General features: G+C 40.8%; 1 protein-coding gene across 1 annotated transcript in view; it reads right to left on the bottom strand.

Annotated features, from left to right (window-relative positions):
• Positions 1-22,631, bottom strand: part of golph3a (golgi phosphoprotein 3a) — a 112,800-nt gene that overhangs the window by 13,735 nt on the left and 76,434 nt on the right. Inside the window, exon 3 of the mRNA XM_063042801.1 lies at positions 10,921-11,035. Within this exon, the coding sequence (XP_062898871.1) occupies positions 10,921-11,035 (115 nt within the window). The remainder of the gene's footprint in view (positions 1-10,920; positions 11,036-22,631) is intronic.

Below are 22,631 nucleotides of genomic sequence, written 5' to 3'. Positions count from 1 at the left end.
TTCATTTTCCAAGGTGATTGTCAATGCCTTCAAATTCTTCATAGTTCCTAACTTGTTGAAGTAATCAAATTGTTTCATTTTCACTCCCAGATGTTCCGGCATGTCAAAGCCTGAATGCTTGAAACCCACAGTGAGCAAAACAGTTTTGATTTGTCTTACTGCTTATTTCTTGCCAACTATCAGTGCCAAAATTCACTGCTTTTTGAACACACACACACACACACCCAACGCATAGTGTCCCAAAAAAACGAAGGGAATCCCACCTATTTTCTCAATTACTTTTTGTTCTTTAAGAGTTGCCCAAAATAAACGGCTGCCCCGAATAATTGATGGCCCAATTAACCATAATACACAATATTATTCCGAATTAGCAGAACTGTTGTCTTCCCGCCACAATTTTGATACATGAAGTTTTCAAGTCATTTAATTGTTCCGAAACAAAAGTTTGAGCCTAATAATTGATAAATATGTGCCCGGTGACAAGTCAAAACATGCATTGTTCAATTTATTATTTGATTCTGAATACTACTGATAAACCGAGTGCAAAGAAATATGCCTTGAATCTGGATCTTATTATACATATGTTCCTTACACATATATTTTAAAAAACGCCATGTCCTCACAAGGTATGTCTGGGAAGAGTTTAAACCATATTGGCTGAAGAATAAGCAACAGCACCTATAACCAAATAAAATAACTACAAACGTTTGTATTATAAAAGACTGTATTATGTATAAGGTACACAATGGATGTTTGTTCTCGAATGCCCCCAGAATGGGAAGTTGCTCTGTTATTGGTAGAAGTAGAGTATGTGAGATAGTGAGAAAACAAGGGTGGGATTAGATGTGTGTGCACAAAGACACAAAGAATGGCGACTGAGATTTGAGCCATTAAATGTGGGAATGTAATGTTTTGGTGATAACTAAATACATGACTCAGAGAGAAAATAAACAAAAAACTGGTCTCCTTATATTCCTGGAAACACAGATGAAAAACAAGTGTTACATTAGATCTGATTGAGGTAAAATAGAGCTTTTAGCAAACAAGGGCAGAATCCATCACATTGAAGTTAACAAGCAAAAAGTAAGCAAATGTATTACTGGTATATTCTATTGACTACTAATCAACAAGAATGAGATAGAAGAGAAAATAGCAAGTGAATCTGTAGATATGTGCAAGAACTGAATAACAGTAATAGTGGGTGACATCAGTTACCCCCAATATTGACTGAGATGAGAGGTGGAATTTCTGATGTGTGCAGGAGAGCTTCCTTGATTACTCTAATTTCACCTCAACAGAGAAGGAGACATTACTACATCTGCTCCTGAGGAGTAAGGAGAGCCAAAACACAGTTTGTGTGTGTCAAGTGTAAGGACATGCTCGTAAAAACCACAGGATCCTGTTAAAGAGTACAGATCATGTAAGTTTTTAAAGACAGAAGGGCTCTTCTCATGAGCAGATGATTCAAAAACTAGGGGAGCACAAATTCAAATAATGGATAGAAGACAGTTTGCACTCCATAAGTAATTATGATCCAATACTCACTGCCTATAAGGGTGGTCTAAACAATCACTGCTTTCAAAAAAGAATCAGGTAGGTGATTCAGGGAAAATAATATAGAGCATAGGCAAAGAGCTTGAGAATGGGGCTGAATAAATTGCTCTACATGAAGCCGGCATGAAGCAAATAATCTCCTGTATCATGAAAAAGTCCATAATTCTATGAATCAAAGCAGGCTTTGTGCAAGTGAATTACTTTTTAAAATTAAAAAGCATTTATTTCACAACTGCAATACCCCAGTAGGAATTGGTGATTTATTTTCAATTGAATTGCTTACACTTACTGTGTAAAGTTTGAGTTTAGAAAAACAGTTCAAGCTAAACATTTCAAAAGCCTCATGAGAATTTATTTTCTGTTAATACTTAATTCAGGTTGGTTAACTAACTCCCACGAAAAGTTACTCTAAGTTAGTAAGTTAATTCTGTAAAAAAAAATCCTATTCTGTTTTAGGTCTTTTTATTTTCTCTAACAGTCATAATTCATTGCTGGCACTTAAAAGTAAATTTTCTGGATGGAACTTAAAAAGAATACACATTCTAAGACAAAACATTGCTAAGTTCCAACTTATCCCTATGTGTCACTCAAACAAACAAATATAGGAGCCTTATTGATCTTTCTTCCTTTTATTATCATGGAGTGCAAAATCAATCCAAGCAGCTGTAGGAAGAGCCAGAATTTAAAGCAGTATTTGATCTCATTTCAATTAGAACATTATAAAAACTCTCACCACAACATGCTGCTCTTGGGTTTCTTTTGTGCAATAAAAAAAACCATTATTTCATAAATAGAATGCACAAAAAAATTAAAATCAGATCTTTATAAGAAGCAAAAGATATTCAAGTGATGGATTCAAGCTGAGAATAATTAACCATTTTTGGTTGCCACAGTCATGAGCCAAATGGCCTGATTCTGTACATTAAATGTTATGATTCCTATAAAATCATCATGAAGTTTAGTCTCTGATTCAGGTCACATACATTCATGCTTTTAATCCAAAAACGTCAATATACAGATGTTGGTGGTAAGCAAATATCTTATCTGAATGTAGATGATTGGAGGTAGTGGTGGGTGTTGTGCCTTCTTGCACTATCACCCTACAGGGCCTTCAGTGGCTACAGATTAAAAAGCTAAATTATGCTGACCAATCAGAAAAAGGAACCTTCACCTGTCATTTATGAAGGTCTGTGATTGTCCACACTGTGATCTACTTACACCTTCCTATAGCAGATTTCAAAAGGGAGCTGGTGCCACATTAAAACTGACAGATACTGAGATCAATGGCAGAGGCAGTGATGAAATATATGCCACTGGTCTTGGATTTTCAAGTGTAAACTAAGGGTTGATAAGTCAGCCAAAACGAAATGGCGGTGCAGACTTAAAATTTTGGTCATTGTTAGCAATAAAAAGACGTGAGAATCTTGGAAATAAACTTGATCATCTGGCCTTACAAATCAAGCCAAAAGTAAAATATTTAAGTGTTATTATTGATTGAGCCAAATTTCAAATCACACGTTAACCATATTATTAAGACTGCGTTCTTTCATTCAAGGAACACTCCGCGAGTTTGATTTCTTATAACATCTCAAGATGCCAAAAAATTGAAACACTCTTTTGTTTTTAGCTGATTAGACTACTGTAATGCCTTCTTTTCAGGACTGCCTAAGAAAGACATAAATCGGCTGTAGTTTGTTCAAAATGCAGCAAGAATCTTAATCAAAAAAAGAAAATCTGAGTACATTTCACCAGTTTTGACATAATTACGCTAGCTGCCTGTGTCCTTTAAGATCAATTTTTAAATGCTCTCAATTGTATATAATGCTCCAAGTAATCCAGTGTGCTTTGGGGAGTCTATCCCCTTACAGTACCTATAAAATGTAATCATACCTGCCCCCCCACCTTGGAAGTTTTCATGTTTTATTGTTTTACAACATTGAATCAGAGTGGATTTAATTTGGCTTTTTTGACACTGATCATCAGAAAAAAACTCTTCCACGTCAAAGTGAAAACAGATCTCTACAAAGTTACCTATATTAATTAGATACAAAGTACAAAATAATTGCGTGCATAAGTATTTCCCCCCATCCCTTTTAATAAGACACACTAAATCAGCACTGTGAAGCCAACTGGTTTTAGAAGTCACATAGTTAGTTAAGTGGAGATCCGTTTTTGGAGACCTATGTGTAATCAAGATGTTTCCACTGACTGTAGTAAAAATACCCCTGTATCTGGAAGGTCTAACTGCCGGCGAGTCAGTATCCTGGCAAAAACTATGCCATGAAGACAAAAGAACACTTGAAGCAACTCCGTGAAAAGGTTATTGAAAAGCACAAGTCAGAAGATGGATATAAGAAAATTTCCAAGTGACTGAATATCCCTTGGAGTACAGTTAAGTCAATTATCAAGAAATGGAAAGAATATGGCACAGCTGTAAATATGCCTAGAGCAGGGCATCCCCAAAAACTGAGTGACTGTGCAAGAAGGGGTCTAGTGAGGGAAGCCACCAAGAGAGCTATGACAATTCTGGAGGAGTTACAAGCTTCACTGGCTGAGAAGGGAGAGACTGTGTATACAACGTTTGCTGCCTGGGTGCTTTACTAGTTGCAGCCTTATGGGAGAGTGGCAAAGAGTGGCAGAGCATAAAAAATCACAAGAAATCTCAGCTAGAGTTTGCCAGAAGGCATGTGGGATGCCCTGAAGTCAGCTGGAAGAAGGTCCTATGGTCTGATGAACCGAAATTGAACTTTGTGGCCATCAGACTAAATACTACGTTTGGCATAAGCAAAACGCGGCACATCATCAAAAACACACCATCCCTATCGTGAAGAATGGTGGTAGTTGCATCATATTATGGGGATGTTCTCTGCAGCAGGCCCCAGAAGGCTTGTGAAGGTAGAGGGTAAAATGACTGCGGCAAAGATTTGTTTTCCAGCAAGACAATGACCCAAGTATAAAGCCAAAGCTACATAGGAATGGGTTAAAAACAACAGCTGATGTCCTGGAGTGGCCAAGTCAGAGTCCAGACCTCAATCCAATTGAGAATTTCTGGCTGGATTTGAAAGGGGTTGTTCACTCACGATCCCCATGCAATCTGACAGAGCTTGAGCAGTTTTGTAAAGAAGGAGGAAAAATTGCAGTGCCCAGATGATTGACTTGAAGGGGGTGAATACTTATGCAATCAACTATTTTTGTGTTTTATATTTGTAATTAATTTAGATCACATTGTAGAGCTCTGTTTTCACTTTGACACGAAAGAATCTTATTCTGTTGATCAATGTTGAGAAAGCCAAATTAAATCCACTATGTTTCAATGTTGTAAAACAATAAGATATGAAAACTATTGGGGGGGGGGGAATACTTTTTTAAGGGACTGTACAACCCTAATCGTAATCTTAGACCTGCGGATACTGGTTTGCTTAAGTGTTCAGAGAGCCAAGCATACAAGTATTGATGATACAGACTTTTGCTCTTATGCACCAATGCACCAAAAATCTGGAATATTCTACTGACTGAGATACGCCAGGTTAGAACTGTGGAACATTTCAAAACATTTCTAAAAACTCTACCTTTTAAAATTTGGCCTACTTACAGGGTCACTTAATGCCTGCTGATGTTGATTATATTTATATAATTTGAAATATTCAATTACATTTTACTTTATATATTTGTCTTTACTTAACGATTTTTAATTTTGTCATGTATTTTTTTATAACTATTGATTTTTCTTAAACTATGTAAAGCCCTTTGAGCCTGCATCTTAATGTATGAAAGGTGTTAAATAATGTTACTACTATTTCCATTAATGGACTGAATGGCCTAATTCTGCTCCTACACCTCAATGTATGCACGTACATATTTAAAAGTCAGGACTAACAGGCTCCGCAACGACTTCTTCCACCAGGCCATCAGACTGATGAACTCACACTGATTTGAGTGTACTCTATATTACATTGACTGCTCTATTTATTATGAATTACTGTGATTGCACATTGCACATTTAGATGGAGACGTAACGTAAAGATTTTTACTCCTCATGGATGTGAAGGATGTAAGAAATAAAGTCAATTCAATTCAAAAATTATTTATTGAGATACAGCGCAGTGTAGGGCCCATCCAGCTGCCCTGCCCAGTAACCCTTGATTTAACCCCGTCCTAATCACAGGGCAATTTACAACGACCAATTAACCTCCAACTGGTATCCCTTTGAATTGTGCGAGGAAACTGGAGCAGCCGGAGGAAACCCATACGTCAATGGGCAGAATGTACAAACTCCTTACATGCAGTGACAGCAATTGAACCTGTGTCGCTGATACTGTAAAGCATTGTATTAAATGTTATGCTACTGTGCCGCCCTTATGGTCCTAGAATGTGTTTCTACTTGCAGTATTTACAAAGCCACCTAGAAGTATCACAAACGTATTAAAAGAGTGACAAAGTCACAAAGACAAAAAGCAAAACATAAAACTACCTGAGAACTAAAACTATTCAGTGGCTTTCAAAAAAAAAGATATACTTTGGAATAAAGCAATCAGAAAATTAGATTAGAAAGCACTATTTTCTTCATGATTTTAGTCTCAATCCCATTGCTGTTGGAGACTATAATGGTGAAATATTTCTCCATTATATACTCCAACTAATGCCACTTGATAGCATGGTCACCAAAGTTTACTTCAGTTAATTGAGTTTAAATTCATTCAACTTCTCATATGGTCAGAATACTTCCCAAAAAACTGATGAATAAAAATAACAAATTTTTCCTTTTATAACTTCTGAGGAACACTCCTCATTTAGAAAACCAGCCTAAATAATAAAGTATATAGTCATTATTAATGGCAGAATTGCCACAACTCATTGTAAACTATCAAACTTATGTGCGGAGTTATGATGGTGCTAGAGAGCCGCTTTATCAAGCTCATCTATGGAAACAGCTTAATTTCTGCCTTTAATGACTCTTTTTTCCCTTTTCAAGGTGGATGGGGTTCTGTCAGTGCCCTTGATCGGCAGCTGTACTCAAACTGTTGTTCCTTATGGTGATGGGTCCCACTCACTGATCAGTCTTTTTTGATATTCCAAGGGTGCAGCCTAGAAGACGAGCACACTTTCAGGGTTCTGGGGCCCCACGGCCCTGTGGACGGGCCGACTCCTGACTGGCATCACTGACTAAAGCATCGCGGGAGAAAATGGAATATCAGGAACAGCGGATCAGCTGTTGGAGGTTTCGGTACTCAGCAAATCGCTCTCTCTTGGTGGGGGAGAGTTTGCTGCCGATTCTCAAGTTAAACAACTTGAAAAAAAAAACGATGCGGCAGACTTCGATGCTAGTTTGTAATTGTTTTGAATTCAGTGAAACACGCATCTTCAGTATTAATGCTGAGATGGTGTCTAGTCCCAAAACTTTTGCTGTACCCAGTTCTCTCAGTTTTTCCTTGGTGTGAATTAAATTGGCAAAAGATGGTGAATGGTGAAGATCTCAGAAGGAAGCCAAGGATTACCTACTCAGCACTTCTGACTGAACATGGTCACAATGATTTCAGGTCTTGAGACTGTGGATGTCCTTAGAGACGCCACTTCCTATTAGCTATTTAGTTATCCACTGCCATTCACAACTAGATGGGGCAGGATTTCAGAGTTTCAGCCAGCTCTGCTAATGACAAGATCACTTGAGGGTTGCACAGCAGCATAGCAGTTAGTATAATGTTATGCACTAGATATAAGATCAGGTTTCAATTCCTGCCACTGTCTGCAAAGAGTTTCTACATTCTCCCCATGACTGTGAGGGTTTCACACATTCCAAGGACAGATGAGTTAGGGTTAGTCAGTTGTGGGCACGCTATGTTGGCGCCGGAAGCAGTACGATATTTGCAGGCTGCCTCCTTGAACTGCGTTGGTTGTTGATGCGAACAATGCATTTCACTGTATGTTTCAACATACGTGTGACAATGTGTAGTTGCTAATAAAAGGTATGTAAGGCAAAAGTATGAGTAAATAGATATTCTTGACAGAAATGTACTGAGTCTTTAAATGCAATGTGCATCTTGGACTTCAAGAAGGAAAATTATTCAAAACAAGATTTGTTTATAGGCAAAAGATCTGAGGAGTTTCTTTGGTATTTTGTGAGGATACTCTCGGCTAACAGTCAATGTATTGGTGTTATTGTGTATTTTGAGGCAAAAAGGAATACAAGGAGGAAAAAGCGTTATGAGCAGAACAACATTCACAAGGTGGATCACAGCAGAGTGAAACTGTAATATAAACCACACAACCTTCAGTAAGTTAGGTTGGAATCTTGCAGGTAGAAATAATCCCATTAATTCTAATCAATTTTTCTCTCAAAATGCATCTTAGTGAAATAGTATCATTTGTGCAATCCATCAATTTCTATGAATCTAAATAAAACGATCACAAAGAACATCTTCCAATAAACTGGCTTATGGTGACACCATGTGGACACAACTGCAAATGCAGAGTACTGTGTAAACAACATTTCATTTACAATAACAAATGTGATTAATATACAGTGCTTTTAAAGTATAAATATCTTTATACAGTGCTTTTAGAGTGCAAAATATCCCCAGGAAATCCACAGCAATGCCAATAAACCTAACAAGACATACGAAGAGAGGTAAATAAAGAGAAAGGTTAAATGAGGGAGTTATAAAGAACTTGGGACAATTAAAGGCATGACCATTAATGGCAGAAAGAAAAACAAGGGGTGAAATCTAAGAAGTCAGAACAGGATAGTAGAGAACCTTGGTTTTCAAGAGACATTGAAGCCCTGGTTAAGAGAGAAAAAAAGAGGTGCATAGCAGGTATAGGCAAGTAGGAACAAATGAGCTGCTTATGCAGTATAAAAATGCAAGAGAGCACTTAAGAAAGAAATCAGGAAGGCTAAAAGAAGGCATGGATTTACTTTAGCAGACAAGGTGAAGGAGAATCCTGAGGGATTCTACAGATAGGTTAAGTGCAAAAGGATTGCAAGGGACAATATTGGTCCGCTGGAAGACCAGAATGGCAATCCATTTGTGGAGTCAAAATCGATGGGGGAGATCTTAAATTAATTCTTTACATCTGTATTTACTCAGGAGACTGATACAGAGTCTATAGAAGTGAGGCAAAGTGGAAGTTGATGGACCCTGTACAAACTACAGAGGAGCAGGTGTTTGCTACCCTGAGGCACATCAGAGTGGAAAATCCCCTGGGCCTGACAAGGTGTTCCCTCGGACTCTAAGGGAGGGAAGAGCGCAGAATTTGCCGAGGTCCGAGCAGATATTTAAAACATCCTTAGCAGCAAGAGAGGTATCAGAGGATTGGAGGATAGCTAATGTTGTTCTGTTGTTTAAAAAAGGAAATTATAGGCCAGTGAGCCTGACATCAGTTGTGGGGAAGTTATTAGAGAAGGTATTCTAACGGAGCAGATATATACATATTTGGATAGACATGAAATGATTAAGGCTAGTCAGCATGGCTTCGTGCATGGTAGGTCATGTCTAATTTTTCTGAGGAAGTTACCAGGAAAGAGGATGAAGGCAAGGCAGTGGATGTTCTCAACATGGACTTTAGTACGGCATTTGACAAGGTCCTGCATGGTCAGGAAGGTTCACACGCTTGGCATTCAGGATGAAGTAGTAAATTCGATTAGACATTGGCTTTGTGTGAGAAGCCAGAGAGTAGCAGCAGAGGGTTGCCTTTCGGACTGCAGGCCTTCAACTAGTGGTGTGCTGCAGGAATCAGTGCAGGGTCCTTTGATGTTTGTCATCTATATCAATGATCTAGATGATAATGCTTAATTGGATCAGCAAATTTGCAGATGACACCAAGACTGGGGGTGCAATGGACAGTGAAGAAGACTATGATGGCTTGTAGAGAGATTTGCATCACTGAAAAAATGGGGTGAAAAATGGCAGGTGGAATTTAATGCAGGCAAGTATTTTCTGCACTTTGGTAGGACCATCCTGGGTAGGTCTAACGCAGTGAATGCTGCTTGGTTGGACCAAGTCAGGTCATTTGTGATATTGACCCCGAGGAACTTAAAGCTTTTGACCTGTTCCACTTGCGCACCACCGATGTAAATTGGGTCGTGCGGTCTGCTACTCCTTCTGAAGTCAACAACCAATTCCTTCGTCTTGCTGACGCTGAGGGATAGGTTATTGTCTTCACGCCATGCCACCAGGTTCTTAATTTCCTCTCTGTACTCAAACTCATCATTACCCGAGATACGGCCTACAATTGTTGTGTCATCAGCAAACTTATATATTGAGTTCGATGGAAACTTGGCTACACAATCATGGGTGTACAGTGAGTACAGCAGGGGGCTGAGTACACAGCCTTGTGGGGCACCGGTGCTCAGAGTGATTGTAGAGGAGAGCTTGTCCCCTATTTTTACAGCCTGGGTCCAGTCTGTGAGGAAGTTGAAGATCCAGCTGTAGATCTGAGTGCTAAGGCACTGAGGAGTGTGGTAAAACAAAGGGATCTGGGAATACAGGTCCATAACTCATTGAAAGTGATGTCAGAGGTAGGACAGGTTGCAAAGAAAGCTTTTAGCACATTGGCGTTTGTAAATCAATGTACTGAGTACAGGAGATGGGATGTTAAGTTGAAGCTGTATATGACGTTGCTGTGTCTTGGACCTCCAGGTGGTCCACAGCAGGGGTGATTGATAAGTTCGTGGCCTTAGGTAGAAGGTGATGAGTTATACAGCTCGTTACATTTTATATATATATATATATAAAAAACACACACACACACACACACGCACGTGGTAAATGCAAGCAGGTTTTTTTCGACTGAGGTTGGGTGGGACTACCAGAGGCCACGGGTTAAGGGTGAAATGTGAGAAGTTTAAGGGGAACATGAAGGGAAATTTCTTCACTCAGAGGGTTGTAAGAGTGTGAAGTGAGCTGCTAGTAGAAGGGGTGCATACGAACTCGATTTCAACACTTAACAGAAGTTTGCATAGGTACATGGATGGTAGGGTTATGTGGGGGGGTGGGGGGAGTCTTATGGCCCCAGTGTAGGTTGATGGGGGTAGGCAGCTTAAATGGTTTTAGCATGGACTAAATGGGCAGAAGGGCCTGCTTCTGTGCTGTACTTCTCTGTGACTCTGTCAGGACAGGACCCAGGACATGAGAGGTATGAAGAAGCACATCTGCTAGCAGTGCAGTCACTCTCAGTTTGTGCGAGACAATAGAAGTTCATCTCCATGGATAGACTGCACTTAAACAAAAATGCTGTTTGCATTATAAAAATGATGCATTAAAAATAACACAATATTTGAAATGACTGGTTTGCATTTTTATCGATTTGATTTTACATTAGTGCCCTCAGGTTGTGCTCCATCCTGTGATTTTCGTGTTGCCCACTCACCGCTGAGAAGTTCAATCCAGCTCTGCACCGCTTCCGGAGGTTGTGTTTCCTTAATATGTTTCAGGGCTTCATCAAGCAACACATCTCCAGTAGGGGTATCTGACTTACAGATAACCTAAAAGAGTCGAACAAACAAGCTTTCTTTAAAATTTAAATTTAAAAGCGTTTGTGTGATTAAATGACAATTAACATCCACCAAAGCAAACGCTCTTCCCTAGATAATGCAAAGTTCTGATGGGATGATTTCAAGAGATGGCGTCTCCTGCAGCACTCTGAGAAAAAAAATGATTTGTCAAATATAGACACAGATGGCTGCCTGATAATATGGTAGTGTAGGGGCTTCACAGGCAAGTCTGTTATTGCCTCATCCACCATCCAACTGTTTATATGGTTCCAAGTTATCAATAACTAAAGAAGGAGCAAAGTGGCTGGTGTAACATTGCAATAAACTCTGGCAGAAACAGCAATCTTGATGCAGACCTGACAAACTAATTTACTTTGAGTACATGGAAAAGGTGATTATTATCCAATAAGCCACAAGGAGATTAAGGAGACACCATTTTATGGAAAAATTAATTAACATTTTCTACATGAATCCACACAATGCAATAATAAATTACATATTCTTATTGATGAGTAATGATACACTGGTTATGAGGATCTCTCTAGGAGAGCAAAGAAAGATTGCTGGCACATTTAACCTAACAAGATACTGAACCATTGTCTGACAATGCCTTTCAATTCAGATAATTAAAGTATTGTGCACTCATTAACAAGCATACCATCACTTAACCAGCCTCATATATTAAAGAACTAAAGGGTTGGAGAGGAAATTAAGGAAATAATTATTAGTCAAAAAACTGTACTAGAGGAATAGTTGACTTAGATGCTTGGCTTTAAAGATTGATTTAAAGATTAGTATTTTCCAAACTTCTATAGATTCTGAAATTGTTGCCTATGAATTGAAAATGTGAGCCTACTATTTCAGAAGGAAGGGGGAAAGAAGCACAAAAGTACCAACTGTTAACCCAATTGTGAGGAAATAACTAATCATTCATTCTGTAATGCATTTATAAACATGAAATCTATACTTTTGGATATACTACCAGAGTATTCTGACCCCCTCTACTCTATCCTGCAGTTCAATTTGATCAGGTCTGATATGACCCAGGTCTCAAGTCCGTCTTTTGTGCTAGCTCCCCTCCTTTCAAAGATGTATCCAATTCTTCTTTAAGAACATCCAATGATCATGCCTCCATTAACATCCAGGGCAGAAAATTACAGAGATTCAAAGTTCAAAGTAAATTTATTACCCATGCATATACAACTCAGATTCATTTTCTTGCAGGCATACTCAGTAAATCCATAATAGAATCAATGAAAGACCACACCAACTTGTGCAAAAGGCAACTGTTCAAATATATAAAAAAAATATTGAAAAATAATCAATAAATATTGAGGGCAAAAGATGAAAAGTCCTTGAAAATGAGTCCCACTGTAATTTGCCTTTCACCACAATAGGTGTGCAGTGGATGCAATCTCACTGGTCCTTCAGGCAGCCTGGGATTATCAGGACAATATTAATACTTATGTCAGGATGTGGTATCTCCAAAAGCTGGGCCTTTGTATCTCACTCTGCAACTGGATCCTCAGCTTCCTCACTGGAAGACCACAATCTGTGTGGACGGGAAATAACTTCTCTACCTCACTGACAATCAACACTGGTGCACCTCCAGGTTGTGTGTTTAGCCCACTGCTCTACTCTCTCTATACCCAGGACTGCATGGCTAGATACTGCTCAAATGCATCTATAAGTTTGATATAGGTGTCCCCCACTTTTCGAACGTTCGCTTTACGAAACCTCATTGTTACGAAAGACCTACATTAATTCCGTTTTCACTAACAGGTGTTTTCACTGTTATGAAAAAAGGCAGTGCACGCCCCGAGCAGCCGCTCTCCCCCGGATTCGGAACGGCATTCTCGCCAGCATTGCTTAAACACGTGCCTGTGAGCAGCCCTTTGCAAGATGAGTTCTAAGGTATCGGAAAAGCCTAAAAGAGCTCGTAAGAGTGTTACACTTAGCGTAAAACTAATTAAGACATAATTAAGCGTTTTGATCGTGGTGAACGAAGTAAAGACAAAGTGAGTTTGGCTTGTGGAAGTTGATGAAGATGACGTTGAAGAGGTTTTGGCATCCCATGACCAAGAACTGATAGATGAAGAGCTGATGCAGTTGGAAGAGGGAAGGATAACAATCGAAACCGAATGAGTAATGATAAAGTACGACTTTAATTTTGAAAGAGTGCGTTGGTTTAGCGCATACAGTATTTGCAAGATGGTTTGAGTCCTTTCAAAGAACTGTATGATCTAAAAAATGCACGAGGCTAAGCAGTCAAGCAAGCCTTCCACATCAGTCACAGCAGACGACAAACCTTGACCTTCGACATCGAGGCAGGCAGAGATAGGAGAAGATGACCTGCCTACCCTCATGGAAACAGACGACGATGAGATGACAACCCAGTGTCCCACCACCCCAACCCCAGGCCGCGGACAGATACCGATTCGCGGAGAATGCAGCGGTAGCCAGCAGGCACACAGCACATCTTTAAGAAAAAAGCCGAAATAAACATGCTAATTGATTAAGTGCCGCCCGGCACGTAATAGTCGGCCCAGATCAGAGGCGATTGTCGATTGATCGGCTGTGTATTTTTACGTGTTATTTGGTATGATTTGGCAGTTTCATAGCTTAGGTTACTGGAGAGCGCTTGCACCATGTTTTTGCCGACAGCGCTTGCGTGAGTTTTTCGCTACGGAGAACAGTTCAGGCAATGATTGTGGAAAAGTATTTCTACTTTATATAGGCTGTGTATTTATCATATCGTTCCTGCTTTTACTATATATTACTGTTATTTTAGGTTTTATGTGTTATTTGGCATGATTTGGTAGGTTATTTTTGGGTCTGCGAACGCTCACAAAATTTTCCCATATAAATAAATGGTAATTGCTTCTTTGCTTTATGACATCCCGGCTTACGAACTGTTTCACAGGAACGCTCTACCTTCGGATGGCGGGGGAACCCTGTAATGGCAAAATTTCAGATGCTGTTGAAAGTGGTGTACGGGAGCGAGATATATCAGCAAGTTGAGTGCTGTTGCAGCAACAACCTTGCCTTCGACGTCAGTATATGCAAATAATTGATTATGGACTTTAGGAAAGGTAAGACAAGGGAACATACACCAGTTTTCATAGAGAGATCAGAAGTGGAAAGGGTGAGCAATTTTAAGTTCCTGGGTGTCAATATCTCTGAGAATCTATCTCTCCCAACGTATTGATGCAGCTACAAAGAAGGCACAACAATGGCTATATTTCATTAGGAGGATTTGATACGTCATCAAAGACACTTGCAAACTTCTACAGACGTATCGTGTAATTTATAATTTTTTGTAGTTATGTATTACATTGTACTGCTGCTGCAAAAACAACAAATCAGATTAGATGAGATTATTAGATTATGAAGACACTCAGTCCTCGTTTATTGTCATTTAGAAATTCATGCATGCATTAAGAAATGATACAATGTTCCTCCAGAGTGATATCACAAAAAAAAACAAGACAAACCAAAGACTAACACTGACAAGACCACATAATTATAACATATAGTTACAGCAGTGCAAAGCAATACCATAATTTGATAAAGAGCAGACTATGGGATCGGTAAAAAAAAGTCTCAAAGTTCCGATCGATTCCCGATAGTCCCCGATAGCAGGCGGCAAAAGGGAGAAACTCTCTCTGCCATGAACCACCAGGCACCGACAACTGTCAATGCATGGAAGCACCCGACCACAGCTGACTCTGAGTCCGCCTGAAAACTTCGAGCCTCCGACCAGCCCTTCGACACCGAGCACCGAGCACCATCTCTGCCGAGCACTTCGACCCTGTCCCGGCCGCCCAGCAACAAGCAAAGCCGAGGATTTGAGGCCTTCCCCTCTGGAGATTCTGGATCACACAGTAACAGCGGCAGCGAAAAAGGCATTTCACTAATTTCTCCAGATGTTCCTTCGTTCTCTCACGTCTGTCTCCATCAAATCAGGATTGTGCATGGCACCCTACTTGACAGATTACAGATATCATTCACCGGAGTGGCTGCGCAAGCTACGTCATGCTGCCATCTTCTCCTCCTCATGACATGTGCCAGTAAGGGTGATATTAAACCTGATTCTGATTCCATAGGTTGTGGGGACATTTCAAAGATGGGGCAAGTGAAGATCACCTTCTGCAACAAGAAATTTCTGCACACCTCTATTTTAAATGACTGCTGACTTATCTTGTAACTATTCCCCCTTGTTGAAGCTCTTCCACTTGTGAACCATCTCAACATCTCCCTTCCATACCTGCTTAGGAGTCTCTAAATTTTGACAAAAATCAAACCTCATTCATTTAAACATCAAATGCAAGTACAGAATACTAGTCCTGCCCCTGCTAAAGAGAAACCCATTTGATCTGAACAGTCCCACTTTTCCTAGAAATAATCCAAATGGCCCTTCTGAATTTTGCACCAGTCAAGGCATTCATCAGCATTATCCTTTTATTCCTACACTGACTGAGTTGTTGATTACTACATTTGATACCTCTTTCTTAACTACTTAAAATCTGTATGAAAGACTCATCCTTTTTCATACCCATATAACCAGTACAACATCTAACAGTTCATCTTATCCCTCCAATCTGTAATGTCAATTGAATTGACTTTACTTCTTATATCCTTCACATACATGAGGAATAAAAATCTTTACGTTACATCTCTGTCTAAATGTGCAATCACAGTACGTTATAATAAACAGAACAGTCGATGTAGCATAGAAATACATTCAAATCAGCGCGAGTTAATCAATCTGATGGCCTGGTGGAAAAAGCAGTCCTGGAGCCTGTTGGTCCTGGCTTTTATGCTGTTGTACTGTTTCCTGGACAGTAGCAGCTGGAGTAGATTGTGGTTAGGGTGACTTGGGTCCCCAATAATCCTTCGGGCCCCTCTTTCACGTCTTTCTAAATGTCCTGAATCATGGGAAGTTCACAACTATAGATGTACTGGACTGTCCGCACCACTCTGCAGAATTCTGAGATTAAGGGAGATACAGTTCCCATACCAGGTAGTGGTGCAACCAGTCAGGATGCTCTCAATTGTGCCCCTGTTGAAAGCTCTTAGGAATTGTGGGCCCATACCAAGCTTCCTCAACAGTCTGAGATGAAAAAGATAAATGTTTGTCTAATTCCCTAACTACAGTTAATGTGATGCTATTACAGCTAGGGGTGCCAGAGCTCTGAGTTCAGTCCTGGCACCTTCCGTAAGGAGTCTCTGTACATCCTCCCCGTGGAATGCACAGGTTTTCCATGGTCGCTCCAGTTTCCTCCCACAATCCAAAGACATACCAGGGAGGTTAATTGGACATTGTAAATTGTCCCCTGATTGAGTCAGGGTTAAATCAAGGTTGTTAGGGTTGCTGGGCAGCATGGCTCGAAAAGCTGGAAGGGCCTATTCCGTGCTATATCTTTAAATAAAATAAAGTAATTAATACTTTCTTGACCTAGTAAGTTGGCAGTGGACTTAAACGAAGAAGAGATATGTTCCAATTTAATTGGAAATTGCAATTTTAATTCAAAAAATTATATTTTATCTGCAGTAGAGTTAGTTACAAGATAGTATATATACCTCCAATTAATAGGAATGCTATAGAGGAAGTTGGAAGGCCAGTGTATAATTTAATTAATTTAATTTCATCATTATCTTACTCTGCCTCATTCTTCTCCCACGTAAGGCCATAAGATATAGGGGCCGAATTAGGTCATTTGGCCCATTGAGTCTGCTCCGCCATTTCATCATGGCTGATGCATTTTCTTCTCAGTTCCAATTGTCTAGCTCCTTCAATTCCCTGTATCCCTTCATGCCCTGACTGATCAAGAATCTATCAACCTCTGCCTTAAATATACCCAATGTCTTGGCCTCGACACCTACCTGTGGCAATAAATTTCACTCTCTGACTAAAAAAAATTCCTCCTCATCTCTATTCTAAATGGACATATCTCTTCTGAAACTGTGTCCTCTGGCCTCAGACACCCCCACGACAGGAAACTTCCTCTCCATTGAGGCCTTTCAACGTCTGACAGGATCCAATGAGATCCCCCCTTCATTCTTCTGAATTCCAATGAATATAGGCCCAGGGCCATCAAACATCTTGAACAGTCCCAATAACACCCAACGCATGTTTGAGGAATAGGACTTTGAGGAATAGTGCACCTTTCAAGACTCAATGTTGAATTTAACAATTTCAGGTAATTTCTACTGTAAGCTGCCTATACTATCAATTCAGCTTTTCTCTCTCCAGAGACATAACCTGATCAGTTGGGTATTTGAGCACTAGCCTTTTGGTTTCAGGTGTTAGACACTGTTCTAACCGGCATTTCACAGTTTTGCCATGTCCTGTTATTCATTTTCTCTAATAATCCACATTAATCTAGCAATCAAATGACTCCATAAATGGTGTGACAACATCAGCAATCCTGGCTTTACCATATCAGATATATTCTTCTTCTTCTATCCATGCCTCATGAATCTTCTCTGCAACTTAATACTAACTTTCCTCTTTTTCTGATGAAAGCTTTCCAACCTGAAACAAAAATTCCAATTCTCTACACCAATGATGACAGGCCGAGCATTTCCAACATCTTCTGTTTTTATTTCTAATTTCCAGAATCTACATCTTTTTGATTTTAAATGCTAATTGCTACGTTGCTTGTGTAGATCCAGTATTAATAAACAGCAAGATTTTATTACTTAAACACGATACATACACAGTCTGCGGAGCGAGAGATCACAGAGCGAGTTGCAGACAGTTCCTAGTGAACTTTACGTGCCAGTTTTAAGAACAGGGTGGTGCCTATCAGGAAGTGCACGCAACTTCAGCTGCTGATTGACAAGGTCAAAAAACTGCAGCTACAGCTAGATGCACTCAGGACCATCTGGGAGGCTGAAAACTGTATAGAGGAGTCTTTTACTGAGGTGGTCACATCCAGAGTGCAGGCTTCAGATAGTTAATGGGTGACCGACAGGGGAAGGAAGGGGAGCAAGCAGTCACTGCGGGTTTCCCCTGTAGCCATTCCCCTCTGCAACATGTATACTCCCTTTGGATACTGCTGGGGGTAGGGGGTGGGGGGAAATGACCTATCAGGGCACAGCAGCAGCAACCAGGCCAGTAGCACTGTGGCTCAGCAGGGAAGCGTAAAGACAGGAAGAGCAGTAGTGAGGATGTTTGATAATTAGGGGACAGACAGCAGATTCTGCAGCCATGAAAGAGAAGCCAGGATGGTATGTTGCCTCCCAGCAACGAGGGTCCAAGATACAGAAGATTCTGAAGAGGGAGGGTAAGCAGCCAGAGGCACCAATGAACAGGGCCTCCAAGGTAGTAATCTCTGGATTACTCCCAGCACCACATGCTAGTCAGGGCAGGAATATGATGATAACACAGAGAATGAGTGGCTGAGGAAGTGGTGCAGGGGGCAGAGTTTCAGATTTCTGGATTATTGGGATCTCTTCTGGGGAACGTATGACCTGTACAAAAAGGATGGGTTACACCTGAACCCAAGGGGGATCGATATCCTTACAGGCAGGTGAGCTGTTGGAGAAGGATTAAACCAAGTTGACAGGAGGATGGGAACTGTAGTGATAGGGCCGAGGATGGGACAGTTGGTATACAAGTTGAAGCAGTGTGTAGTGAGACTGTGAGGGAAACAAAGGCAGATAGATGATAGAGAAAAATTACAGTCAGTGGGATGAGGTGAACTGTAACATGGACAGAATCAAAAAGGGTGATGAATACAGCTTTGAAGGTGTAATATTTGAATGCACACAATATACAGAACAAGATAGATGAACTAGTAGCGCAGTAATAGATATGCAAGTATGTGAGCATTACTGAGATGTGGCTGAAAGAAGAGCTTAACATTCAAGGATACACACTGTATCAAAAGGACAGGCAGGTAGGCAGAAGGGGATGGGATAGCTCTGTTGGTAAAAAAAATGAAATCAAATCCTTAGAAAAAGGTGACATACGATTGAAAGATGTAAAATCTTTGTGGGTAGAATTAAGAAACTACAAGGGTAATGAGACCCTGTTGGGAGTTGTATACAGGCCCCCAAACGGTAGACAAGATGTGGAGTTTCTGGGCGCAATTTGGAAGGCACAGGATAGATACATCCCAAAGAAGAAGTATTCTAAAGGGAGGATGAGGCAACCATGGTAGACAAGGGAAGTCAAGGGCCAGCATAAAACCAAAAGAGAGGGCAGATAATATAGCACAAAAATAATAGTGGCAAGGTAGAGGATTGGAAAGCATTTAAAAATCAACAGGACGCAACTTAAAAAAGATGAAATATGAAGAAAAGCTAGGCAATAATATCAAAGAGGATACCAGATGTTTTTTCAGATTCAGTACTGTGCGAAAGTCTTACAGGTGTCCCCCCACTTTTCGAACGTTCGCTTTACGAAACCTCACTGTTACGAAAGACCTACATTAGTACCCTGTTTTCGAGGTGTTTTCACTGTTACGAAAAGAATTCAGCGCGCAATAAAAAATTCAGCGCCTGAAAAAAAGCAGCGCGCACCCAGAGCAGCCGCTCTCCCTGAATTCAGAACGGCATTCTCGCCAGCATTGCTTTAACACGTGCCTGTGAGCAGTCGTTTGCAAGATGAGTTCTATGGTGTCGGAAAAGCCTGAAAGAGCTCGTAAGGGTGTTACACTTAGCGTAAAACTAGACATAATTAAGCCTTTCGATCGTGGTGAACAAAGCAAGGACAAAATGAGTTTGGCCTGTGGAAGCTGATGAAGATGATGTTGAAGAGGTTTTAGCATCCCATGACCAAGAACTGATAGATGAAGAGCTGATGCAATTGGAAGAGGACAAGATAACAATCGAAACCGAATGAGTAATGATAAAGTACGACTTTAATTTTGAAAGGGTATGTAGGTTTAGGGGATATTTGCAAGATTCTTTGAGTCCTTACAAAGAACTGTATGATAGAAAAATGTGCGAGGCTCAGCAGAAAAGCAAGCCTTCCACATTAGCCACAGCAGACGACGAAACTCGACTTTCAACATCGAAGCGGGCAGTCATAGGAGAAGATGAGCTGCCTGCCCTGATCGACGATGAGATGACACCCTTGTGTCCCACCACCCCAACACCCAGGCCCCGGAGAGATACTGTACTGATCCGCGGAGAATGCAGCAGTAGCCGGGAGGCACACAGCGCATCTTTAAGAAAAAAGCCGAAATAAACATGCTAATTAATTAGGTGCAGCCCCACACGTAATTGTCGGCCCAGATGAGAGGCGATGCAATCGGCACTGATCTGGGCCGACAATTACGTGTCCGGCAGCACGTAATTAACTAGCATGTTTATTTCGGCTTTTTTCTTAAAGATGTGCTGGGTGCGTCCCGACTATCGCTGGACCCCTGCGTGCTTCGCGCCAATGTATCATTTGGTGGCTCGGAGGGTGGGGGCCACTGCACCACCCAGCCTGTGACGACTCAGCCTAACACACCATCATCAGTGTGTTCTGCGCTGTCCCGATTCCGGTAAGTGATACTACATTGTACATATATTATTTCTATTTTGTATCGGCTGTGTATTTTTACGTGTTATTTGGTATGATTTGGCAGCTTCATAGTTTAAAAATTACTGGAGAGCGCTTGCGCCGTGTTTTTGCCAACAGCGCTTGCGTGAGATTTTCTGCTGACAGCGCTTGCGTGAGATTTTCGCTACGGAGATCTGCGCCGGCAATGATTGTGGAAAAGTATTTCTACTTTATATAGGCTGTGTATTTATCATATCATTCTTGCTTTTACTATATGTTACTGTTATTTTAGGTTTGATGTGTTATTTGGCATGATTTGGTAGGCTATTTTTGGGTCTGCAAACGCTCACAGAATTTTCCCATATAAATAAATGGTAATTGCTTCTTCGCTTTATGACATTTCGGCTTACGAACCGTTTCATAGGAACGCTCTACCTTCAGATGGCGGGGGAAACCTGTATATACATCATCTCTAGGACACCTGAAACCTTTGCACAGTTCTGTATTTGTCCACGTAGAGTGGAGAGGAGAGCAAATTTGTAAATCTGACGGGAACAAAGAATGTTAGGAATGGCGATGGTGGAATGCTGTGGGAAGGGTGTAGGACAGATGGCAAAAGAGTGCCGGGGCGGGGGTGTTGGGGGTGCAGACATACCCAGTCCCGAGACACCAGGCAAGGCTACTGGATTCCAAACAATTGCTTTACTGATCATTACAAAATGCCTCTGGGTACTTCCTGCTCCCTCCCCTTTCCCCAACCATGATTCCCCTCTCCCTGCCCCATTACCATTTTTAGTCCACAAAAGAAACCCATATCAGAATCAGCTTTATCATCACTCACATATGTCATTTTTTTTTGCAGCAGTAGAGTGCAATACATAAAATTACCATAATACTGCGCAAAAGTCTTAGGCTCCTTAGCCATATACCGTATATGTGGCTAAGACTTCTGCACAGCACTGTATATAACGAGTAAAAGAGTGGTGAGAGTGTGTATTAGACCACTGGAAAATTGAGAGGTAGTAATGAGTGACAGAGAAATGGTGGACAAACTTAATAAGTAGTTTGCATCAGTCTTCACTATGACAGAGACAAGCAGTAGGCCAGAAATTCAAGAGTGTTAGGGGACAGAAGTGAGTGTAGTTGCTATTATTAAGGAGAAGATGCTTGGGAAGCTGAATAGTAAGTCACCTGGACCAGATAGGCAGGAGAATGGGGTTGACAGGGATAATAAATGGGGTTGAGAGGGATGAAAAAGATCCTGAGAGGCATAATATGATTAGGAATAGTCAGCATGGCTTTGTCAAAGGCAGATCGTGCCTTATAAACCTGACTGAATTTTTTGAGGATGTGACTAAACACACTCATGAAGGAACAGCAATAGATGCAGTGAATATGGATTTCAGCAAGGCATTTGATAAGGTACCCCATGCAAAGCTTATTGAGAAAGTAAGGAGGCATGGGATCCAAGGGGACCTTGCTTTACGGATCCAGAATTGGCTTGCCCACAGAAGGCAAAGAGTGTTGTAGATGGGTCAATTTACTAACCCATCCCTCCACTTCCTCATCCAGGTCATTTATAAAATCACAAAAAGAAGGGGTTCCAGAACAGATCTCTGAGGCACACCACTGGTCACCAACCTGCATGGAGGTTGGTGACCAGTGGTGTGCCTCAGGGATCTGTTCTGGAACCCCTTCTTTTTGTGATTTTATAAATGACCTGGATGAGGAAGTGGAGGGATAGGTTAGTAAATTTGCTGATGACATAAAGGTTGGGGGTGTTGCGGATAGTGTGGAGAGCTGTCAGAGGTTACAGCGGAACATCAATGCGGAACATCAATAGGATGCAAAACTGGACTGAGAAGTGGCAGATGGAGTTCAACCCAGATAATTGTGAGGTGGTTCATTGTGGTAGGCAGAAAATAGTATTAATGGTAAGACTCTTGGCAGTGTGGAGGGTCAGAGGAATCTTGGGGTCTGAGTCCATAGGATACTCAAAGCTGCTGCGCAGATTGACTCTGTGGTTAAGAAGGCATACAGTGCATTGGCCTTCATCAACCGTGGGATTGAGTTTAAGAGCCAAGG

The sequence above is a fragment of the Mobula hypostoma genome, chromosome 3 (assembly GCF_963921235.1).
Source record: "Mobula hypostoma chromosome 3, sMobHyp1.1, whole genome shotgun sequence".
Lineage (NCBI taxonomy): Eukaryota > Metazoa > Chordata > Chondrichthyes > Myliobatiformes > Myliobatidae > Mobula > Mobula hypostoma.
This window is presented reverse-complemented; position numbering and strand designations above follow the sequence as displayed.